The sequence below is a fragment of the Plasmodium knowlesi genome, assembly GCF_000006355.2.
Source record: "Plasmodium knowlesi strain H genome assembly, chromosome: 14".
Taxonomy (NCBI): domain Eukaryota; phylum Apicomplexa; class Aconoidasida; order Haemosporida; family Plasmodiidae; genus Plasmodium; species Plasmodium knowlesi.
Window position 1 is genome coordinate 691,702 of NC_011915.2, and position 22,980 is coordinate 714,681.

Sequence of the window (22,980 nt, forward strand, 5' to 3'; positions counted from 1 at the left end):
AGACTACCCTATGACAATCCTGCACTCCCATTCGCCATGCTTTCATGCGGGGTATGTAACGTATTTGTAAAAAATGCAGAGAGAAAAAAAAAAAAAGAAAAGAATGTTACACTTTAATGGTACATATGAGGTAGCATTAAAATGGAAGTCCGCACGAAACGGTGAAGCAGAGAACTTTTTATGTGAAAATCAAAAGCGGCGTATTTTCCCGGCAATCTAGCCAGAGATGCACATTCATTTATATGTAGCTTTTTCCCCGATATAGTTTAACGCAGTAATAACATGAGCAAGCGCGTTGTGCACCCCCCCCTAATTGTTAGGAATGGAATATATCACCTTTTTCCTCTCTTTGGCCTTTTCGCCTGCTAGGTGCCCTACAGTGACTAAGTTAGTACCATGCATCCGTGGCGCCCATCTCGGACTTGCGTGGTAGCCATGTTGGCATAACAGTGAAAGTTGGTTAAGGGGCAACGCTAATCAACAGATAAGGAATCAATTTTAAAAAATGAAGAAAATTGCAACGGGAAAAATGAAAAAAAGGAAAGTAGAGCATAGTAAAACATAGCAAAACAAAATAACATGAAGTTAGATTAAAAGAAAAACGCGCAACGGTGGAGCAGCGAAAGAACCCCCGCGAAGAAACCACGGCAACAGCCTTTTGCGGAAGATCCAGCGCTACTTCTCTACAAAGCGAAGAATACACATATACAGACCTCACAAAAAAGAACGCAGATACGAAACCAATAACCCTGCAAAATGAAGCAACGAATGAATGTAGCCCTGAAAAGGTGGTATTCATCAGAAAGGACAAAGAACGCGAAACCACTAATCTTAATTTCGAATAATCAAAATATACATTTTAATTTATCCTTAGAAAACTTCCTACTAAATAATTACAGCGACTTGTTGAAATACTTAAATGTGAACACAGTTGAAAAGTTTGACAACCCTGTTCTGTTCTTATGGAGAAACAACAGATCCATTATTATTGGAAAAAACCAGAATATATGGAGCGAGTGCAATTTAGAAAATATAAAAGAAGATAATGTTTTAGTGGCTCGTAGGTTTACAGGTGGAGGAGCAGTCTACCACGACCTGCAAAATCTTTGTTTCACATTTTTGAATAATACCCTAAATACAGATAATAATTTCTCCATCATTTTAAAAACTTTGAAAAGGCACTTCGCCATTGATGCGAAAAAACAGGGAAGAAACGACATAACTGTGAATGATCGAAAGTGCTCAGGTTCTGCATTTAAGAAAATAAAAAATGTGTTCCTTCACCATGGAACTATAATGGTGAACCTTCAGAAGGATGTTCTACAAATGTATTTAACTCCGGATAAGATAAAATATATAAAGCATGGTGTGTCTAGTGTTAATGCGAGGACTATGAACCTGAAGGAGGTAAATCCGAATATTACTTGTCAGAATTTATGTCATGCGCTGATTAAGGAATTTCAAGCGTTTTACAAAAATGAGGTGTCCGAGGAGGGAGAAGAGAGCCACACTACTACGCTAAATGTAGAAGACTACAATGATGGGAATGAGGGTGCCACTTCATCCGAACAGCTTAGCATGAACCTCAAAGAAGGGGAAAAGAACCTAGAGAACTTAGTCGACAACTCGTCCCCCATTTCAAGCCATTTTAATATTCATTACATAGACACAAATGAAAGCATTACGAAAAATCCAGAATTTCTAAAATATTTTAATCTCCTAAAAGATTGGGATTGGTGCTATGGAAAAACTCCAAAATTTCAGAACCGATTATGTAAACAATTCAATTTTGGAAAATTCGAAGTTTTTTTTAACGTATCTGATGGGATGATTAAGGATGGAAATATTTTTTCTGACTGTTTGGACGTCAACTTAGTGGAACAGTTAAAGTTAATTTTTAATAACGATGTTAAATATTCGAAGGACAGCGTGGCTTCTTTTTTAAGTGGTTTGCAAGTGGACAATAAGGAAACACTGTCGGAAATTTCAGAGTGGATTTTGCAGGAACTCTGACAGGATGTCGTCATACGCGGTGGGACCTTCCTAGTAAGTTGTGCATGGAAAACTGTACCTTTCTTAGACTTATTTTTTTTCCATGCGTCAAGATCGCCTACGGGGGGTCTTAGTGGGACACAACGTACCCAGGCATGATTACACATATGAACAGTGCGCATGTGGTACTCTGCCCTCAGCACATCGCTCCCTCCAATTTAATCAATCACCTAATATTTATTCCACCGAGTTTAATATTATACTGTACGTTACACCACTGAACCCAACGCACTCTTGCGCGCAAAGGCGATTTACAAAAAAAGAAGAAAAAAAATACGCGCACATTTATTTGTGCACGTGTTTGTAACTTATCATATACGAATTAAAAACAGCTAAAGACAAAAAAAAAAAAAAAAAAAAAAATTGTAAACATTAAAAAAAGGTAGTGAGGGAATGCCATTCTGATTAAAAAAGGCAAATATAAGTGAATGGCCAAACGAGCGCCTCACGCACATGCCACACCATCATCGCTCTTGCTGATGCGACGCTCTCGGCCTTTCGTTCCCATCCACATCTCGGGACATTTCAATGTCAAGTAGATGTATTTATTTATACATTATGTACATTTTCCATTGCGACCTGTTAGTTCATTGCCTGGCCTTCGCCCAGGTCTTCACCTCCTCTTTTTTTTTGGCCTTCCCCTTCTTTTCCGGGCATTTTTCTTAACCGCGACCCCGTCATTATCACCGACCGTTTCATTCGTCTCGTTCGCTTCGTTCGCTTCGTTAGTTTCGTTTGTCACATTCGCCGCGTTTGCTTCATCCAATTCAACCGTTTCGTTCGTCTCATTTGGCTCGTCCGTCCCGTTTTGCTCACCTGTTCTATCCGCGTCATGTTCCGCGTTTGCCTCGCTCACCTCCCTACATTTCAAGTCCTCATCGCCGGCATTATCTGGGTAAAAATCCTCGTTGCTTATATTGTCCCTTTCTTGGCACGTATTACTGTTTTGTGAGGTGTTCACCTCGGAGTCGTTACTTGGGCTTTTCTTGGGGGTGCCCTCCGTATCTTCTTCTTTCTCCTCAGTGTAGTGACTTCCATTGGAGGATTCCTTTCCAACCTGGTTTTCGTTTCTTTCCTCATTTTCCTCTTCTTCCTCGTTTTCCGTGCCTTCCTTTTCATCATCGTCTTCTCCATCCTTATAGTTTTCTTCCTCTACCTCCTCGTCATCTTCGTCGTCTTTATCATCATCATTTTCCTCATCTTCGTTCTCTACATCTTCTTCATCCTTGTTTTCATCGTCTCCGTTATTCTGCTCATCTTCGTCATTGTTCTCCTCCTCATCTTCGCTATGATTTTCCTTTCCTTCCTTCTTTGCTTCATCACCTTCCTGGTCAGCTTTCTCCTCGTGGTCCACCTTGTCTTCCACTCCAGTCGCTTCTCCCTCTTGCCCGTTGCGTCTTCGCACGATTTCCTTCAAGTTTTCAAACTGCACTACCCAGGGCTCTTCCTCAAAGTCCACATCATAATTCGACTCTTTAATAGCTTCGATTTTTTTCCTAATAAAATTGTCGGTCTCTTTTTGGAGAATTTCTGTTTTAGAGTTAAATTTAAAAGGGCACCAAAAAATAGTTGGCTGGCAATTCGTACTTATGAAATTTTTCATTTTTTCGTAATGATTAATTAAAGTTAATTTCATCAATTTTGCTTCGTCTGTTTTTATGTGAGTGTCTACATTTTTTATTTCCTTAATGTGTGTAATTATTCTTTTTTCTATATCATCAAGTTGGTGTTTTTCAAATTTTTTCTTTTCTTCTTGTAATTTCTGTTCCACTCTCTTATTTTGCATTTGTTGCCTGATGACCTTCTCGTTACTTTTTTCCTGTTCAAGGGCATCTTTTGCTTTTTTCAGGTGCTCCAAGAGTCCTACTTGAAGAAGCCTCCTGTTCCTCGTCACCGTTGTCTCATCCTGCTCTATCTTGGGCTACAAAGTTTGTGAAGGGAAAAACGTTTATTTATACCTATCCAACAACCGATGCATATTAGGTGCACGGAAGGCGATGTATGTTTTTATACAAAAACACGCCCTCCCACTAGCTTTTTATTAAATTACCCTTTTCTCTATCTTGAATTCGGGGAAGCTCTCCTAAAAATCGGAACAATTTTAAAAAAAAATTGGAGAAAATTACAAAACGTAACGCAATCGATGCGTTGGTTATGGGGTATTTTCCTTTAAAGCCTTTTATGGATGGGTGAGGGGAGACAGATTCCACCTCACAATAGGCAAGGGTCCCCCCCCCCCAATTTTGCAGACTCGTGCGAAATGATTCTTCCTTTGATGGAACCCCCAAGATATCAGGGTGAAAATGGACGGTTTCCATGAAGGCACCCGGAAAACACCACACCAAATATTCACGCTTACCGAGTTTTCCTCGAAGAACCCCCGTTTCTGCCTTTCCCTTCTGTTAAGCTCATCTTTGTCATCTTAAAAAAAGAAAAGAAATATTTCAAAATGTGATGAACGGAGAATAACATGTAGCAATATGGCACAATATAAAAACGAGTTTAATACACCAATGTTTGAAATGGAAACAAGTGCGGAACGAACACCCTGGGGAGGTAGGAATTCTGGAGTTGTGGTCGCACATTTTTTTTTACGAAAGCGACCACCGCACTCTGCTCAACTGTACCCCACACATACCTGAGCACAGGTGTGACAACCTATTCAAGTAATTCAAAATTTTCGTTTTAATGGCATCTCTCTCTAAATAGTTTTTTCTTATGGTTAACTTGAGTTTATCTTCCTCCGATAAAAAGCTTTTCATTATAATGCTCAAATATGTATTTCCCTCCTTTTATCGTTAAGGCATATTTCTTTGTATCCCTTTGGAATAAATGTGGCCCGTAGTCCTCTGCGGGAATATTTTTATTATTGAATAATTTCTTTTTTGTATGATCGAGTTAGGTGAATTTATTCTCCTCCTCTTTAATGTAGCCAATCATCCGTAAATCCTTCTTTCACACGCATACGTAACATATAGGAGATTGTGCGGAAGCATAAGAAGCGCTTCTTACGATTTTCCTGTCAACTGGACTGCGCCCGTTCAGCTTATTTAAAAGTTGGGAATGACCCCATGTTCCAGAAATTATTTCTTAAGATTGTTTCACTATTTCTATCATCATCTCTGTTTTTTTTTTTTTTTTTTTTTTTTTAAAACGGTTTCTGCGTGGGTGTACTATCACGCCAGGGCAAGAAAAAAAAAAAAAAAAAACAAGAATATACATATGCGCACATGCGCATGCAGGAGCATATAGTCTGGGGACAACATCCGCGGGTTCTTTCTCCTATACACGAGAATATATTCTTCTCACTTTTCCATTTACCTATTTAGCCACGTCCGTGATTTTATTTTTCCTGCCCAAACCACTGTACTCTTCGCCGTTTTTCTTCCTCGTCGGTGTAGCTCTTCATATTAGGAATACTCAAAAGTACTTAGTCAAAATCGATTGAGCCCTTTGAAATGACAGAAGGGAAAATTAATAAAAAAAGGGGGAACACATATTTACTAAGGGGCATTTGGTAAAATTTTAAGTGTGGCCCTATGGGGCATTAACTTTTCTTCTTTTTTTTCATTTATTTTTTATTTTTTCCCCTCTTTAATTGAGTTATTCCACCGTGGAGTGTAATGAAGGTGGAATTCATATATTTCGTAGATCCTGCGCAGTACACATTTTTTTCCACCGGAGGAAAGAATGTGACGCACAACAGGGCGATAAAAAAAATTAGTTAAAAATTATACCATATCGTACAACTAAAAAGGAGCGCATAATATATATTTTTTTTTTTTCGTTCAGTCTTTGCGTTTTAGCACACTGGTGTAACAGTACGTTCGCATTATTCTATTTATTATTATTATTATTTTTTTTATTTAGAATGTGTTGCTTGTCTGTTTTGTCCTCGTTGTGATTGTTTCGTTCATCCTCCCGTTGTGAATTTTTTTTTTTTCCTTCTTTTCAACCATCCCCAGAAGACCCTTTCTGATGGAGTGTTAAGGAATTTGAGGGATGCGATAACCGGGGGAAGGGGAGAGGGACTAGTCAGAAGATGGACGTTGTATGGTTAGCACAAAAAAGGAAATAATAATAATTGATTTCTAAATGGGGCGCGTAAGAAGCAGCCGTGTGCATACCTAAATGGGAAAAAACTTCCACATGTATAATTGTCCGAAATAAGGCGGGGACTTATTTTCCGTACCCGCCATGTTTATACGTACGATCGTAACCCGAAGCACATACGATAATATGCGCTTATATATTTGTCCCTATCCTCGGATCTAGCAGACTAAGTGAAATTACAATCGGCCGTTCCTAAATATTGACTTAAAAAAAATCCTCAAAAATGTTAATGATTTGTAGACAGTATAAGACTTCAGGTTTCGGTTCAGAATTTCGGGCTTCCAAGTAATATGAGCAGTGTTTCGGTTTTTGCGTTTCGATTCAACCTTTAGTGTTCTGGGTACTCAGGGGTTAGGGTTCAGGGTTCAGGGTTTAGGGTTTAGGGTTCATAGGGTTTAGGGTTCATAGGGTTTAGGGTTCATAGGGTTTAGGGTTCATAGGGTTTAGGGTTCAGGGTTTAGGGTTTAGGGTTTAGGCTTTAGGCTTCAGGGTTCATAGGGTTTAGGGTTCATAGGGTTTAGGGTTCATAGGGTTTAGGGTTCATAGGGTTTAGGGTTCATAGGGTTTAGGGTTCATAGGGTTTAGGGTTTATAGGGTTTAGGGTTTAGGGTTCAGGATTCATAGGGTTTAGGTTTCATAGGGTTTAGGGTTCATAGGGTTTAGGGTTCATAGGGTTTAGGGTTCATAGGGTTTAGGGTTCATAGGGTTTAGGGTTCATAGGGTTTAGGGTTCATAGGGTTTAGGGTTCATAGGGTTTAGGGTTCATAGGGTTTAGGGTTCATAGGGTTTAGGGTTCATAGGGTTTAGGGTTCATAGGGTTTAGGGTTCATAGGGTTTAGGGTTCATAGGGTTCAGGTTTTAGGGTTTAGGGTTCATAGGGTTTAGGGTTCAGGGTTTAGGGTTCAGGGTTTAGGGTTTAGGGTTTAGGCTTCAGGGTTCATAGGGTTTAGGGGTTTAGGGGTTTAGGGGTTTCAGGGTATCAGGGTTTAGGGTTTAGGGGTTTAAGGTTTAGGGTTCAGGGTTTAGGGTTCAGGGTTCAGGTTTTAGGGTTTAGTTTTCATGGGTTTAGGGTTCAGGGTTTGGGGGGTTCCGGGTTTCGGTTTAGGGTTCAGGGTTTAGGGTTTAGCGCGTAAGGTTTGATCTGAAGGAATAAAGGTTTCTAGTCCGAGGGTGTAATATTTGTGGTCTAAAGGAGTAAGGTTTGTCTGCGGGAATGTAGGATAGGAGGTAAGTGAAATGGAGGAGAATGGGGGGGAAAAGGAATTTAGGAGGATGAGGTAAGGGAAATGGAATGTAGGAGGATGGGGGTAAGGTATTGTAGGAAGATGGGAGTAAGTGAATGTAGAAGGAAGGGGGAAAGGGAATGTAGAATGAGGGTAAGGGAATGTAGAATGAGGGTAAGGGAATGTAGAATGGGGATAAGGGAATGCAGGATGGGGCTAATGAATGGAATGTAGGAGAGTGGAAAAGAATATACAAGGGTGTAAAGAGGAAGAGTAGGAAGTTTCTGGGGATATAAGAATAAGAATGTTTAAAGGATTAAGGAGGTTGAAGGGGGAAATATGAATATGAGGATTTAGAGGAAAAGGAAAAGAAGTAGGACTTAACGGGGAAATATGAATATGAAGGTATAGAGGGAAAAAGAAGGAAGAAACGAGGTTCTCAAGGGGGGAAAGAAAAAAGAAGGTTTAAAGGGGAGGGAAGGTAAAGGAATGTTTTATAGGAGGAAAAAGAAGGCTTTGGAGGGAAGAATAAGAAGATTCTCTCCTCGGTTTTTTAGAACAACAACATATGGCCTGGTAGATAACTCCCTAAGGGAAGAAAAAGAAGGTTTCTTAAGGGAGGAAGAAAAAGAAGGTTTTAAAGGAGGAAAAAGAAAGAAGTTTTTCAAAGGGGGAAGAAAAAGAATCTTTTCTTTTTTTTATACGTGTTTTAAAGGGAAAAAAGAAGAAGGTTTCTTAAAGGGGAAAAAAGAAAGAAGGTTTTCAAGGGGGGGAAAGGAGGCAGTATTTTTTTGGGGGGTGTATGTAATAGAGTAAAATAACAAATGGTGAAAGAAAAAAAGAAGGGGATAAAATTTACATATAATAGGAGGGCAGGGGGTCTTTTTTTGTTCTGTGCTTATTTTCCCTTTCTCCTTCTATTTTTTTTTTTTTTTTTTTGCTATTAGATAGCACAGTCGTTCATATATAGGTTCTTTCCTCTTTTTTTTTTTTTTTCCTTTTTTCACATGAGGAACCTATATATATGATGTAATATATGTGTTAACGTGGATGATGTTTTTTTTTTTTTTGGGGGGGGGGAAGGATTTGAACAAGGTATATATTTGTGGAGTGTGAAGGAAGTCGAATATTTTAGGTGCATACGTAATTATTGTTAAAAGTGTGGGGGGGGAGAAAAAAATAGGAACGAGGAAACCTTGCTTGACGGGGAAGGGGGAGGTAGTAGTAAAGAAACATTTCTATTCATGTAGTGAACAAACATTTCTATTAATGTAATGAATAAGTATTTCTATTTGATGTAATGAATAAACTTTTTTCTGTAAACATAAATGTAAGAATTACTTAGAATAAAGGAACAGTATACATGGCATTAGAAGAAAAATGGGGCCACCGGCAGTAAGGAAAAGAAGAACATAAGAAAAAGGGAATGGAGAGAACGAATTTCATCCCCTTCCCTTTTCCTTTTCTTTCATTTTCTTTCTTTCCTTCTTTCCTTCTTTCCTTTTAAATGTTGATAGCTGAATATATGTATACCAACCATTTTATATATGATAGAATAAACTAATGGGGGAACATATATATATCTTTTGTATTCCTAATTAATTTCTTACATTTATAGGTAATGGCTCAATGTGATGTGAATAAATTACCCTCAAAGAGAGTATACAGTAAATTAAGTGCAGGTTGGGCGTGCCGCTTTGAGACTCGTGATAAAGAAGATTTCACGGACACTATAAAAACTAATATATGGAATGCTTTAGGAGTGTGGAATGCTGGGAAAAGCTATTTGGCCGATCGAATTTATAAGGCTTGGTGTTATACTCACGGAGTGATGAAAACGGAATTCCAAGTGAAGAAGAAGGATGACCGTTGTAGATTTTTCTATTTTTGGTTAGGGGACCAATTGAGGACGAACTTCGGGGAGGCTCACTTTGAGAGCCTCATGGAATCAATTTATAGCACACTAGGGACTTACAAGTTCGATGGACGGTGCGATAATCCATACCCTAACACGAAATTGGAACTTTTCGAACGGGCAAAGGAATTATTTGATTATTACTATGACTACACTAACTTAGAGAAGAAGGATAACCAAAGTAAATGTCCCTGTAAGGAAGCATATGGCACCCTCCACCAAACTGCCCGATCATCATATGGTACTGTAAGTAGTAAATGTGCCCAGGAGTGGAAGGAATCTACCTACTGTGAGGAATTTATAAAGAACCCTACTAATCTGAACCCGAAGCCGCTATTGAAGGAATTAACCTGTGCTCCAGGAATATCTAAGGTCGAAGAAGAATCGGAAGACGAAGACGATCGAGACGACTCCTTCCCAATAGACAGCGACCTTGACAAAGTAAGACGCATTGGGGAAAGTTTCCCTTTCCCCCCATCCTCCTACATTCCCTTATCCCTTAGAACCCTTTTTCTTCCTCTCCTTTTTCTTTCCCCCTTTCCTTGTGGGCATTTATAAGGAGCAAAAATATATATATTGCACAATGTTCCTTCCTTAATTATCCCATTTTTTAGGAAAGTAAATTGAATGCCTTACCTTCAAGGAGAAACTACTATAATATGTTCGATGAAGGCATGACTAAGTGTAACGAGTTCACGGGGTGGCCTAATCAAATCAAGGCTGCATTAGAGGGTGATGAAAATGTTGAGGAACACGTAGAAGAGATTGCAAAGGGCCTGTGTCATGCATATGAAACGAAGAAGGGGGAAAATTCAGATTCTGAGAAACTTAGTCAGGATTATTGCGATTTTTTTTATTTTTGGGTGGGGGATATATTCTGGAATAATCTAGGTAAAAAATCGTTCAAGGGAATTATGGAAAAAATTAAGGATGCAGTAGGTAAAAGTACTTCTGATCATGGTTGTTCTTTCCGTTTTAAAACTAAGGGGTTAAATTATTTTTTTCACAGTAAAATTTTATTCGATTATTACAAAGACAAAGATGATATGAAATCTCGCTTACAGCAGAAGGGTGAGGAGGTTGTCGCAAAGTGTGATGATCCATATTATAAGTACTTTATGGCAGCACAACGTGCTTATCAATATATGAACAAAAAATGTCCATCGACAGATAAGGAGAGTACTAATAATGAGTGGTGCGATGAATTTAATAAAATGTATAAGGAATGTACTAATGTTGGTGTAGGGGATGATGGAAAATCTCATTGTAAAGTGGCAAAGACACCACTACCACCACCAGAACAATGCAATAGTCACTCCACACCGATCGCAGTGGACACTACATCTTCCTCTTCAGAAACCGGTTCTGTAACACCTGCTACTGTGGTTGGTGGTACATTGGCAACAGTTGGATTACCAGCAATTGGTTTCTATTTATACAAAGTAATTAAAATATACATGTATACACATATATGTATATACGTATACATAAATGTCTATATGTATATATACATATATATAGGTACATACATGCATATATACATATATATACATATATACATATTTATGTATATGTGTATATGTATATATATTCTTCCCTTTTTTTTTTTTTTTTTTTTTTCAGTATACTAATGTATTTGATGGAATAAAAAAATCCCTCTTTGGTGGCAGTAATACCGGAGGAAGGAATAGGGGAAGAGGAAGAAGATCTACCGTTCGACACACTGATCATTTTAATGGTTTTGATTCTTCTACAATGGGAGATGGTTCCACCACCCTAGGTGGTGGTGGTGGTGGTGGTGGTGGTTCGTCCACCTTAGGTGGTAGCTCCACCGATGTTTCTACCATCTATAATGATGATGATGGAGGACGACGACGTCGACCATCACCACCCAGAGGAAGGGCAGGAGCAAATAATAGAAGACCAGGAAATATACATTACTATGCTACGTAATATTCCTTCCCTTTCTTTCATTCCTTCTCTTTTTTTTCCTTTTCTTTTCTTTTTAATCTTTTTTTTTTTTTTTTTTTTCCTTCTCTTTTTTTTTTTTTTTTTTTTTTTTTAATTCTTAAACTTTTTTTTCCTCTTTAATATAGTGAATTAATTAAATTACATTTTTTTCTTTTTTTTTGGTATGTTGAATTATTAATTTTTTTTTTTTTTGCAATATTTCAATTAATGGTTTCTCTTTTATTTCTTTTTTTTTTTCGCCTTGCTTTTGTCGCATGTAGGGCTTAAAAAGAAAATGTTTTATATTTAAAAAGGAAAAAAAAAAAAAGGAGATACATGTGATGGGGGACATGGGCACGTAAGGAATGAGAAGAAATTTACGTGCAGTAAGTTTTTTTTTCCTCCTATAGAAATGAATCGGTTTTCCCCGCATGCCCTTAAGGAATTTTTTGTACTTTGGTCCATTTGTTTCATTCCAAAATTATTTCCTTCACTTTGGCCGTACAATTACTACCTTCCGTTTTCGCTATACAAATAATGCTTCTCATTTTCACTTTACACCTTTTCGTCACTGTGCGGTGAGGAAGATCATCACCCAAGGGATGCATGTGGCAGCTACTCTCACCTCCCCTCACACCCCATCAGCCCCATTTTCTATCTCGGGTATGTCCCTTTTATCCAGTATGGTGACTAGGCTCTCCCTACACATTTGCTCCTCCTTTAACGTCTTCTTGCTGTTCAGGCACTTGCCCCCATATATCAGTATCTGGTTCTCCTCTTTTATTTGCAAAATTTTCTCCACCTGTTTATGTAGCAGGTCGACTGCATCCATGTGACTGAGTTCGATGCACTGCGTGGAAAAATTGCATCGAAAAAAAGGGATGCATGAATATATGTTAAGGTGGTGAGCCTGAATATGCTCGTGCAATACCGCACGAAATTTTATTAATGAATCATCCTGCAAACAATTTTGTACGAATCCCGTACTGAACTTACATGCACCTTCCCGGACTTTTGATGGAAAAGATAAATCAAATAAGGCAGGGGTGCAGGTTCCGGCAAAATATAAATAATTTCACCTGAACAAATTTTATAGTGCGCAAAGGTTTTATCAAGATCTATTAGTTGGCTCCTAATTTGGTATAGAAAACCATCTTGTCCATTAAGAATCCCATTGCGCGTAAGGACATCCCGAATACTCTCATCTTCTTTATACTCCACTCTTTTTACAAAATTATTGGAACCCTTTATGTAGACCGCATGTACTTCTTCGCTACTGCTGCGTTCGCATATGTCAGTAAGTTCATCCATCACCAAAGTGGATGCTTCTTCGCTGATAGTGCTAAGCATCTGGACCTGGGGAAAATCATAAACGCATGCACAAAAATGTGTTTAGGATATACACACACGAATGACGCTCTGGTATTTTCGATGGTGAGAAATGGGAATTCCGCGCCCCCTTTAGCTAATGTGCTCTTATAGACAGAAGCACCGCTACTGGGGGAGAAAAGGCGAAGCAAAATGAACCCTTTTTTTTTTTTTTTTATTACCAATCAGTCGAAAAAATGTATGGTCAAAGGAAAGTATATCACACGGTGCGTTTATTTCGTCACCGCAAAGCTACAACGCTAGGCCCACTTTTCCCGCGCCTACAAAATTAAGATGTTGAAAACGGCACTTCATAAAAATGCCAATCGTCTCAACCTACATTCACTTACGACTCGTCTTCACTTAGAAGATTAGTTTATAATGGATGAAAAATAAACAATTCGATGTGCTGTAAATGCTATTTCCCTATTAAACTTAACTGTGCATAAAGGAAAATCATGCATCCAAATGGTTATGTTACTTGCATGTGTATCTTCGTGATCCTTGCACATTTTTTTTTTTTTTTTCTATTTACAGCTATTTGGGGCGCTTCTGGGGGGATATAATTAGAAATGGGGCCAAATAAGCATATCTGGAGAAAGGGTTTAATAGGTTCAAATGGAAGAAAAAAAGGAAGCACCCCAGATAGGCACAAAAAGAGTGGTACTGAGAGTGGCAATAGGAGCAGCGAGGAGATCCGCTGTATGGTCCATTTTACGATCCTGATGACGAACTGTGTAGCGGGGCGCTGGTACATTTTTAACGCCCCGCTGCTTTTCTACGCACGGGGCCATTCTCTACATGAGACCACATAACATGCCACGGTGCATCACATATATTGGTATAATTTTGGGGGGCGCGGGGCCACTTTTAAAATTCACTGTGTCGAACCTGGCGTTATTCTTCGTGTGCCGTCCGGGGGGGGCGGGTACTACAAGAAAGACGCGCAAAGAACGAAAGAGGAAGCGCTGAAGTGGGCAAAATGAAAAGGAAAAATACTCCCTGGAGCCCACTAGCCGACGTTGTCGCTCCCCATATTTTGACAGAAACCCTTGAAATTTATCGTCGCAACGGGAAGCGATATTTATTTTTTCCTTTTTTTGTGAGTTAAAAAAAAAAAAAAAAAAAAATGGTCCACGTACCCTTACACATTATGCATATGCAAATGGCAAATGCGGCGGGAGGCTAAAGCACATTGCATTTTTAATAAATTGCAGAGTTCTTTTTTTTCTTTTTTAACTCATTTTAAGTTTTCTATTATGAGGGAAAAAAAAAAAAAAATGTTAACCACAAGGAGGAAACAGCTTTTCACCATTTTGAGGTGTCCCATTCCCAGGCGAATTGTGTTAATAAATGCTTCTCACGAGTGGAGGGCTCCCCCATTTTTTTCCCCCTTATATCATATGAAATGTGTGAAGGATGTAAGATGCGGTGGGGAGATAGTTTTAAAGGAGAGAAATGAAGAAGGCACGCACATATACGGCATATTCCTTGCGTCCCTGTTGTTCAACAGTGAAGACAAGGGAAAAGTTACATTTGGAAAAAAGTTTACTGGGATCTTCTTCCTATAAGTTCTGTCTTCATTGATTTTCCACTATCTGTGCGGAAATGAAAGTATCCATCCATGCGTTAGCGCCACAACTATATCCATGACTCCGCCGCAAAGCATAAGAAAGTTACACAGTTGAAAAGTAAAATTAAGAGACTATGGGTAAGAAGAAAAGTATATATGCCCACATTATGCATAAGGGAATGCTTACCGTAGCGTGTCATCCCATGAAATAGGTACATCTCAATTTATCACTTCTGTTGGTTCACCACATTCTCCAACTTCGCGTGGGGGGAATAATCCCTTTCCATCATCTTAGACCGATTTGCTAGCTAGCACGATTAAAAAAAAAAAAAAAAATGTGCAACGGAACAGTTGGTGGTAATATAAATGGCTAGCCAGGACACTATTTTTTTTTTTTTTTCCCTTTGAACATATGCTAAACGGATAAGTTGCATGTGCACCATGTGCTAATCAACTTGAGTGCAAAACGAGGGTTATTCTTTCTCTTCAAAAAAATAGTAGATAATTTGGCTTATCATTTTGTGAAACCAACGCGTGTAATATTACTCGACACTTTCTGTTCGCTAAAAAAAAAAAAAAAAAAAAAAAAAAAAATTATGGAGAACACTCCCCCGTTTAAGTGGTTTACCCCTCCGTTCCGACAAACTGCGCTCCCAAAACTGTTACTTTCATTCCCTTTAACCACGTAAAAGGAAGGAATCACTTTGCCCTTTCGCTGGTGAAGAAGAACGGAAAAGAAAAGAAATAAAATAAATGCATTGCTGCACAAAGGCGTAACTGTAGAAATGAGTGCGCAATACATGTATCGCGAGGGGTACATAACTCGAACAGATTGATTGGAAAGTATAAAGTGATATACACTATGGCATAGAGAAGCCAACTCCAAAACGCATTTGTTCGAGACGAAACTAAACGAACGTGTGGGGATTCTTATTCACAAAATGCAGAAATCGCAAAATTTCGAAAATGAGGTTCGTCCAGGAAGGAGCAAATTATCAGTTGCCCTCATGCGCAAACTATTTTTCCGTTCCGCTTTTGTATGACCGCTCTTCCCTCCAGAGAATCATCTTCAACCGTATGCACACATATATCATCCTCCCTTTTCTGCACCCCCCCAATAGACCGTCCTAGTCGAAGAGGTTGTCCGAGATTTTGATAAAAATGAAGTTTTCGAGGAAATAACTGCCAAGTTTACCTGGGAGCAAGGTACAAGGAAGAAACATGTCACAGCTGTGTATAAAAGCTGCTTTGGAAATCTCCGTTTGTAACTCCATTTCGAGGCACTTACATGACCCCCACTTTCACCTCCTCACGCGGTTCCCAATTCCCCCACTTCACAGATGTTGAGCGATCATGGAACCTCCTGGTGGAAAACAACGGCGTTCTACAGCACGTCAGCCAAGAGAACTTTGAAGAAAAATCTAAACAAAAATATAAAAAGAATCAAGTATGCGCTTTGAGGAAAGGAATATTCAGGTTCGTCCTGCGTGTGTATCCGGGTGTGTTGGTGGGGGTTCTTTCTTAATGATATCACAGATGGGTCAATCCATTTGGTGTGGACGCGTCAGAAATGTGTACCCCCATGGGCACATACTTATAATGGTAGGTTCCTACAATAATTGTGTGCATATTTTCATTATTCATTCCCCCTACAGACATATCATAATCCTGTTCGACATGTCCAGTAGCATGAAGGAGAGGGACTTCAAACCTGACCGGATAAACGTCGTCCTCGAGTGTGTGGAGGTGAGAGTGACACGCAGTCGATCATATTGGTTGGGAGAAACACTCCGTGTGTTTTCCTTGTGCAGTGGTGTGCATAGGATCATCTCCACATGAATAATAAGGGGGTAAAGTGTAATGCCTCATTTTTGATGTGCTACATTTCCTATAACCTTCCTCCTCACCCCCCCCCCATGATAGAACTTCCTAACGAATTTCTTCTTCAAGAATCCAGTGGGGCATGTGGGAGTGGTGGCCCTGAAAAACAGTTCCGCCAAATTAATCCAGCCCTTGACGTCCAACATGGAGGATATTATGAACGCACTGGTAAAGGAGAGGAGTATGGGTTTGCAAGGATCCCCGTCCCTAGAGCAGGGACTAGAAATTGCACACGACTTGTTGGTAGACATTCCACTCTACGGAACGAAGGAAATCCTAATAATGTATGGGTCGATAAGAACATGTGATAAAAAAAATATTTTAAATATACTAAACCTAATAGTAAAAAATAACATGCATGTAAACTGCGTATCGATTTCTCCAGAAATGCATATACTTAAACATATCTGTGAAGAGACAAATGGGGTTTACAAAATATGCATGACAAAAAACGCACTCATGAACGAAATGAATAATGTTACGGAGACCCCTCTGTGGATGATTGGAATGGAACCTCAACTTATTCACATATGCTTTCCTATAAAGAAAAAAATTAGCACGCAAATCATGTGTTCCTGCCACAACCATTTAAACACCGATACATATATTTGCAACTTCTGTAACAGCTACACTTGTAAGATACCATCCAAGTGTAAGGTCTGTGGGATGCATCTAATTTCGATGCACGACTTGTCTCACATTACGAACAACCTTCAGGGTTCTCCACTTTTTATTGAAATTAAGAATGAGAAAAATGGGCCCAGCGCATGTGTTTCATGTAATAAGCCGCTCTACGATAAGGTGTCTCAATGCTCTAAGTGCAAAAATATTTTCTGCCTGGGTTGCGACTTGTACATTCACGAAGACCTGAATCAGTGTCCTTTCTGCTTGATCCTCGATACATGACTCGTACATGCCTCAGGTAGACTTGCGCGACAGAGCCGTCAACCTAATGACCCCATTATCCACCCGATGGAGCTAACATCCCGCAGAGAAAAACGACCTAATTACTTCTCCTCCTTTTGGCAAGGTAACGAAGAAATCGATTCTCTCTTCTCTCGAAATATTTCCAACTTTGAGAAAAACATTCATTTTTACCGTCTGTATCAAAATGGGGTAGTCAGCAAATGTGTTAAGATATATCACTTCAAATGAGCCATGTACACCCGCCCGCTGGAATGTGTCTCCCCCTAGGGGGAAAGTCAGTTCGATAAGCGGCAAGAAGTTGCTACTCAAGCGAAGGAGTAACCTGCAGGGTACATATTACCCCACCGTAATTTCTATTTGTTTTCCATACCCACACAGGAAGAAGAATCAGTCCGGAAGAAATAATATCATCCTTTTTATGAATAGGGTTCACCATCTAAGAACTGCAAACCATGCAACACATACATCGGTGTCCCTTATTATTGATTACATATGTTAAGGACCTATTTGTATGCATCTCTTTAAAATAGTTTTCCCTTATTTTTGGTATTCCCTCACGGTTATACATCCCGTTTTATATTTCCTATTTTATGTCCTTATTTTTTTTGTCATATGTTATATTGATGCTGACGACTAGCCATTACAATTAGTTGTCACCATTTATCGTTTGCTTTTTTTTTTTTTTTTTTTTTTCTTTTTTCACATATGCTCAGTTAATAGTCGTGTCGCAAAAAAAAAAAACGCTCGCTTCAACAAAGCTAGCTACATTTAGTATAATGAGAGGAACACATATTATACGCCCATGGTAGGAATAGAAGAGGCAGATGAAAAAATGTTATAACGAGTGAGACTGACCCCCCAAGGACACACAACCTTACACGGACATTGTTTTTGTTACTGCCTCGTAAAATCATCACGTGTGCATCAAAAAATGTTAAGTCACCATTATGTTCAACCGATGGAATATTTCTTTCCATTAAAGGTTGTTATGTGTGTGCTTACTCATACTAGCTATATGATTATTAAGAAAAGGAAAATGACTAACGTTGTGGTGTGTGGGAGCCTTAAATTTAATTCCCGCCCCGGATAGTGTGTCATCGCTCATTGAAATCCTTTTGGATATATTCCTTCCACTGAAACGTTTGTAGAATAAAGGATTACTAGTGGAGTTATCCTATGTTATCATTTTTTTTTTTTTTTTTCTGCAACGAAAATGTGAATGGTCAAAACGTTCTGAGTCACTGCTAGTGTGACAACTATAGGGAAGCACACAAAATACAGTTGTACATTTATGTAGAAAAAAAAAAAAGAAAAGCGAACCTTTGCTAAACACAGAAAAAATGTTTTCTCAATTGGTACAATAAGCAATGTTTAAGATGAAATTTCTCTATGAAAAGAACGACGAAAATTTCTTCCCTTTAATACCATTTGGAAGAAAAAAAAAAAAAAAAAAAAAAAAAAAGCTAAACTAGTACAGCTAAATATGTTACAACTTCATGTTGCTGTGGTACACACACGGACTCATGTGACGGCGTAGGCATGCTCTCACGATGTGACATAATCATGGAAAACCCAACAAATATGTACGACAAATTTATCTTTGTGGGATGCACAAGTAAGGAAATAAAAAAAAAATTACAAAGGAGCCAAGTTTAAACAAAAAGGGGGGAGATATTTTTGCCGCACCTTAATGTTTGAAAAATAAGCTATATAACGGGGAGTTAAAAATAAATGCTTTTTTTTTTTTTTTTTTTTTTTTTTTTTTTTTTTTTCGGCTCTTCTCACAGATTTTCAAAATATGGCAATATGAATTTTTCTTTTTTTTTTTTTTTTCATTTGCAAAAGATAATGAAAGGAAAGTGATTCTTCATGACCGGAATGAGGGAAAAAATAAGTGAATAAAAATAAAGCATAAAACAAGGCACGAATAAACAGAAAAAGGGGAAGAAGCGAAAGGAAGCGCAGCACCAATGTGGCAACCACACCAGCGATCTAACGAGCGAACGGACGAATTTGAAGCGTTGAGCGCCAAAGAAAACTTTCAAAGAATTTGCTCTGAGGAGCCATTTGGGTGAAAGCTGAACTCTCCCTGGCGTAGCCATTTGTCAGCAAAGGCCCGCACATCCAACTGCTCTTAAGGAAGGCGTTACGCATATAATTATATACGTGCACATTTTGCATGCACAAATACATGTGCACCGATTTTTATGTACCTACGTACTCGCACACAGATATATACTTGAGCGTAGTTGTGCCCTCTCGTCTTCCAGCCACGTTAGCGTTTTATCATTTCAGCCGAGCAATGCGTAACTCCCCTAACGTCGATTAGAAGCATATCTGCCGTGCAGAAACAGCCAAAGGGGGGTTAAACAAGGAACCACTGAACACTGACAGAACAAACCTTGAATTGTCAGCTCGTAGATTTCCCCTCGGAATTCTTCGACCAGTGTTTGTTGCTACGATGACTTGTTGCCTTAGAGGCGAAGTAGCACTGTCGAGTAATATCCCCCTTGGTAGAAACGATTTAGAGGCAGGGAGAAGTACCTTCCCTCAGGCAAAAGGTCTCTCACATTTGAGTTTTTCACTTCGCTAGAATCACCCCCCACACGTTCGCAATAAGATAGAAGGATATGTGAGATATTATCCCCTACCAATACCTTTCCCCCCTTGAAAGGCATCATCTTTTTTTTCTGAAAAAAAAAAAAAAATCTACCACATGGTAAGATACAAGTGGACCCAGTTAAGCAAAGCAACGACAAAAACAATCATCAAAAAATGGCAGGAACGTTAAATTTAAAAGAATTAAAAGACGAACCCATTTTATTCTACGAAAATGCATTAAGTTATGTTTTTTCTAATACAAGGGATGACAACAAAAAAGATGTTCCTGCTTGTGTGATTTACCCAAATGAGACCATAAAAATTGGCTTCCCAATATATTCTATAAAAAATATTAACAAGAATGAAAACGTAATAAATGATACAGATGTGCAAACGAACAGGTTCAATGAAGAACCCCTCATTACATATGCATCTGAGTCTAAACATATTTATCCACTTCGAGTAAAAATATACTATGGTATCCTCTATATGTTAATAATTTCTGAACTTTCTGCGATGGTATTTTTTAAAGGTAAGTTCCGGAGCGAGTATAGTGTGCACCCTTGTCCTTTATTCTTATACATCCCCATTGTTGAATAACGCGCGTCTGTCGCAGGAAGGAAATGGGGCACCACTTATTGTACCTCACTACAGTAGTTTACAGATAGGCATATACATGCGTATGATGATGTGTACTGACCCATACACAACTTTAACGCTTGCATCCTTTTTCATTCTTTTTTTTTTTTTTTTTTTTTTTTTTTTTTTTTCCACCCCCCCTCCCAAACAGACAACATAAACCTTACAACCACCGGAGAAATAAACAGAGGACAGGCTTTTGTATTTCTCTTCATGGCCCTCTCACACATACTTGTGATATTATCAAAGTTTCGAAAAATCAAGCCCTACGTATTTGACTTGTACACCTCGCTCAGTTTATTTTTTTTCATTTTATCCATCTTAACAATAAATTGTTTTAGTAGCTCTGTAATTTCCATATTGCAGTTTTTCATTTTTTTCTTCCATGCCAAGATTGATTATTACGTTATGGCCCACTCCTGCGTTGTTCCTCCCTGAGAGGAGCAGGATCATCGTCAAATGAGCTACGACGTTGGGCACCACAAATGCTCGCCACAAGATGAATGAGAATAGATACAGTGTACACACAATAATGTTTCAGTTTAAGTTTCAGTTTTAATTATAATTTTAATTTAATTTGCTCGATTTTATTATAACTTTATTTTTTTAATTTTTTTTTCCAAGTGTTTTAAGTTTTTTCTCTTCGTTTTCACCGCTTGTTTGTTTTGTGCCACTGGGCTCGCGACTTCTCCGGCACAGCCCCCCCCATTTGAGACGCGGAAAAAAAAGGGAAATACAGGAAGTAATGCCATTTCCTTCTTTCACCTTCATTCTGTGCGTCTTCTTTGCCAATGCCAAAACTAATGCCAACCTGGCTTCGCAACGCCATCATAAAATAACTAAACGAATAGAACGCCCCTCCCCTTATTCTTCATGCGCGCCTTCCGCAATGTTACCCCAAACATAGAAGGGGAAAGAAAGCACTGACGTGTTCCCTTCTTCCATGAGTAAAATATAATAGCCAGCGCATCGACATCTTCTACGCGAAAAAAAAAAAAAAAAAAAAAAAAAAAAAACTAGCTAAAAAACCACGTTGAGTAAAAATTGTTACTTTTTTTTTTTTTTTTTTTTTTTTTTTTTGTCTTCACCGGTTTAGACAGAGGCGAGAAATATTTGTTCCCTTCACAGGTAATACGATTAGAAGTACCTCTTTACCATAATGGGGGGGGTAGAGAGAGATTCACTATAACGCACTTTTCAGAATGTCCCGCAAATTATTGTAATGAGCTAGCCGTATTTGAAAAGTCCTAAAATAATACAGTATAATGTGTAACCACGAGCAAATGTGGATAGGTTCTAAAAAGTAAGGCTACCTAAACGAGAGGAACTACTTGGGGACGCATTGGATTACACCGCTTGAGAAATGTAACACTGGGTAATGGGCATACAGGTGTGGTAGAAACATTTGAGATTTTGATATATGAAACGTGGGAAACAGAGCGAAAACATGCCTAGTAAAGTGACCGCAGTGAACTCATAACAAACGAAGATTCCATCATCCTGTACCCGATTCACTGCATTTGTGCAGTTCATTCCTTTTGTATACTCCCCTGCTTGTTTAAGATGCACCTGGGTCGCGCGAAGAATACCGAGGAGGACTTCCTGTGCAAGGGGGAGTATAAACAGGTGTACCTGTGCCTGGACCGAAGCGAAGGCAATGACGCAGTCAAAATAGACATCAGTTACGATAACAATATTCACGATATTCTACAGCTCGGTAGAGAAAAATACAACACACAAGGAGAGTACATCACAGACTCTTGCGGAAATATTATACACTCAATTAGAGATATAATTGATGGAGACACTCTCTACCTAAAGGATCGAAGAGAGAAATTAGCCATTCATGGTAAGCTCAAAAATAACTTAATAGTAAATGATTATATCGTCCAAAAAAGAATCGGTTCAGGTGGCTTTGGAATTGTCTTCCAAGGTATACATATCCAGACAAAGCAAAAAGTAGCCCTGAAATTTATCCCCAAAAGTAACTTCCTAGATGTGACAGATGTCCATAGAGTCTTCATAGAAATACAAACGTTACGTGGTCTCATTCATAACAATATAATAAAAATGTATGATGTGAATCATTTCGAAAATTATGTTTGTCTAATTATGGAGTATGCTATTAATGGAGACTTAAAAAATTATATACTTAAGAATAATGGCTACCTATCGGAGAAGGAAGCTCACGATCTCTTCATCCAAATAATTAGAGGCGTATACTATTGTCATTCTAAACACATTGTCCATCGAGATTTAAAACTTGAAAATATTTTACTCGATAAAAATATGACTTGCAAAATTGCAGACTTTGGATTATCCGATTTTGTTAATGTTGATCAGAATATTAAAACGGAGGCTGGAACAAAAGCTTACATCGCTCCAGAAATTATTTTCAACCAAACCATTAACTACTCTGTCTTCAAGCTAGATATATGGAGTCTTGGAATTCTCCTATACATTATGACGCAGGGATTCCCCCCTTTTAAATACGCTGAAAATAATGATATAAAATACTTTGACAGCAGTACGCTTAACTATCCGAATGATATTTCAGACGATTTGAAAAATTTAATTTCGCTCATGCTTAATGTAGATCCTAATAAGCGCCCCATCATTGTTGAGATACTCAATCATCGCTGGTTTGGTAAATACGTACAAACGGGGTAGAATGGAAATTGGGGCGGGGGGCATAATAGGGTCAGAGAACCAATCAAAATATGACTACTCTTACACCC

At 38.6% G+C, this 22,980-nt stretch overlaps 7 protein-coding genes across 7 annotated transcripts; 5 read left to right on the forward strand and 2 right to left on the reverse strand.

Annotated features, from left to right (window-relative positions):
- Positions 1-756: 756 nt before the first annotated feature.
- On the forward strand, positions 757-2,013 carry PKNH_1415200 (lipoate-protein ligase 1, putative; the record flags this gene model as incomplete). The annotated part of the gene is made up of 1 exon (XM_002262005.1): positions 757-2,013. One exon carries the CDS (start codon positions 757-759, stop codon positions 2,011-2,013), a length of 1,257 nt encoding a protein of 418 aa, XP_002262041.1.
- A 652-nt stretch (positions 2,014-2,665) lies between these two features.
- On the reverse strand, positions 2,666-4,814 carry PKNH_1415300 (pinin/SDK/MemA domain-containing protein, putative; the record flags this gene model as incomplete). The annotated part of the gene is made up of 4 exons (XM_002262006.1): positions 2,666-3,973; positions 4,103-4,135; positions 4,412-4,473; positions 4,691-4,814. The coding sequence occupies 4 exons, from the start codon at positions 4,812-4,814 to the stop codon at positions 2,666-2,668; spliced, it is 1,527 nt and encodes a 508-aa protein (XP_002262042.1).
- A 3,954-nt stretch (positions 4,815-8,768) lies between these two features.
- On the forward strand, positions 8,769-11,256 carry PKNH_1415400 (KIR protein; the record flags this gene model as incomplete). Its single annotated transcript, XM_002262007.1, has 4 exons — positions 8,769-8,783; positions 9,007-9,744; positions 9,918-10,745; positions 10,927-11,256. The coding sequence occupies 4 exons, from the start codon at positions 8,769-8,771 to the stop codon at positions 11,254-11,256; spliced, it is 1,911 nt and encodes a 636-aa protein (XP_002262043.1).
- Positions 11,257-11,884: 628 nt separating this feature from the next.
- On the reverse strand, positions 11,885-12,564 carry PKNH_1415500 (ubiquitin-like protein, putative; the record flags this gene model as incomplete). Its single annotated transcript, XM_002262008.1, has 2 exons — positions 11,885-12,103; positions 12,250-12,564. The coding sequence occupies 2 exons, from the start codon at positions 12,562-12,564 to the stop codon at positions 11,885-11,887; spliced, it is 534 nt and encodes a 177-aa protein (XP_002262044.1).
- Positions 12,565-15,135: 2,571 nt separating this feature from the next.
- PKNH_1415600 (general transcription factor IIH subunit 2, putative) lies at positions 15,136-16,981 on the forward strand (the record flags this gene model as incomplete). Its single annotated transcript, XM_002262009.1, has 5 exons — positions 15,136-15,165; positions 15,316-15,400; positions 15,535-15,670; positions 15,850-15,940; positions 16,118-16,981. 5 exons carry the CDS (start codon positions 15,136-15,138, stop codon positions 16,979-16,981), a joined length of 1,206 nt encoding a protein of 401 aa, XP_002262045.1.
- A 2,796-nt stretch (positions 16,982-19,777) lies between these two features.
- PKNH_1415700 (conserved Plasmodium protein, unknown function) lies at positions 19,778-20,680 on the forward strand (the record flags this gene model as incomplete). The annotated part of the gene is made up of 2 exons (XM_002262010.1): positions 19,778-20,135; positions 20,394-20,680. The coding sequence occupies 2 exons, from the start codon at positions 19,778-19,780 to the stop codon at positions 20,678-20,680; spliced, it is 645 nt and encodes a 214-aa protein (XP_002262046.1).
- Positions 20,681-21,805: 1,125 nt separating this feature from the next.
- PKNH_1415800 (serine/threonine protein kinase PK9, putative) lies at positions 21,806-22,912 on the forward strand (the record flags this gene model as incomplete). Its single annotated transcript, XM_002262011.1, has 1 exon — positions 21,806-22,912. The coding sequence occupies one exon, from the start codon at positions 21,806-21,808 to the stop codon at positions 22,910-22,912; it is 1,107 nt and encodes a 368-aa protein (XP_002262047.1).
- Positions 22,913-22,980: the final 68 nt, after the last annotated feature.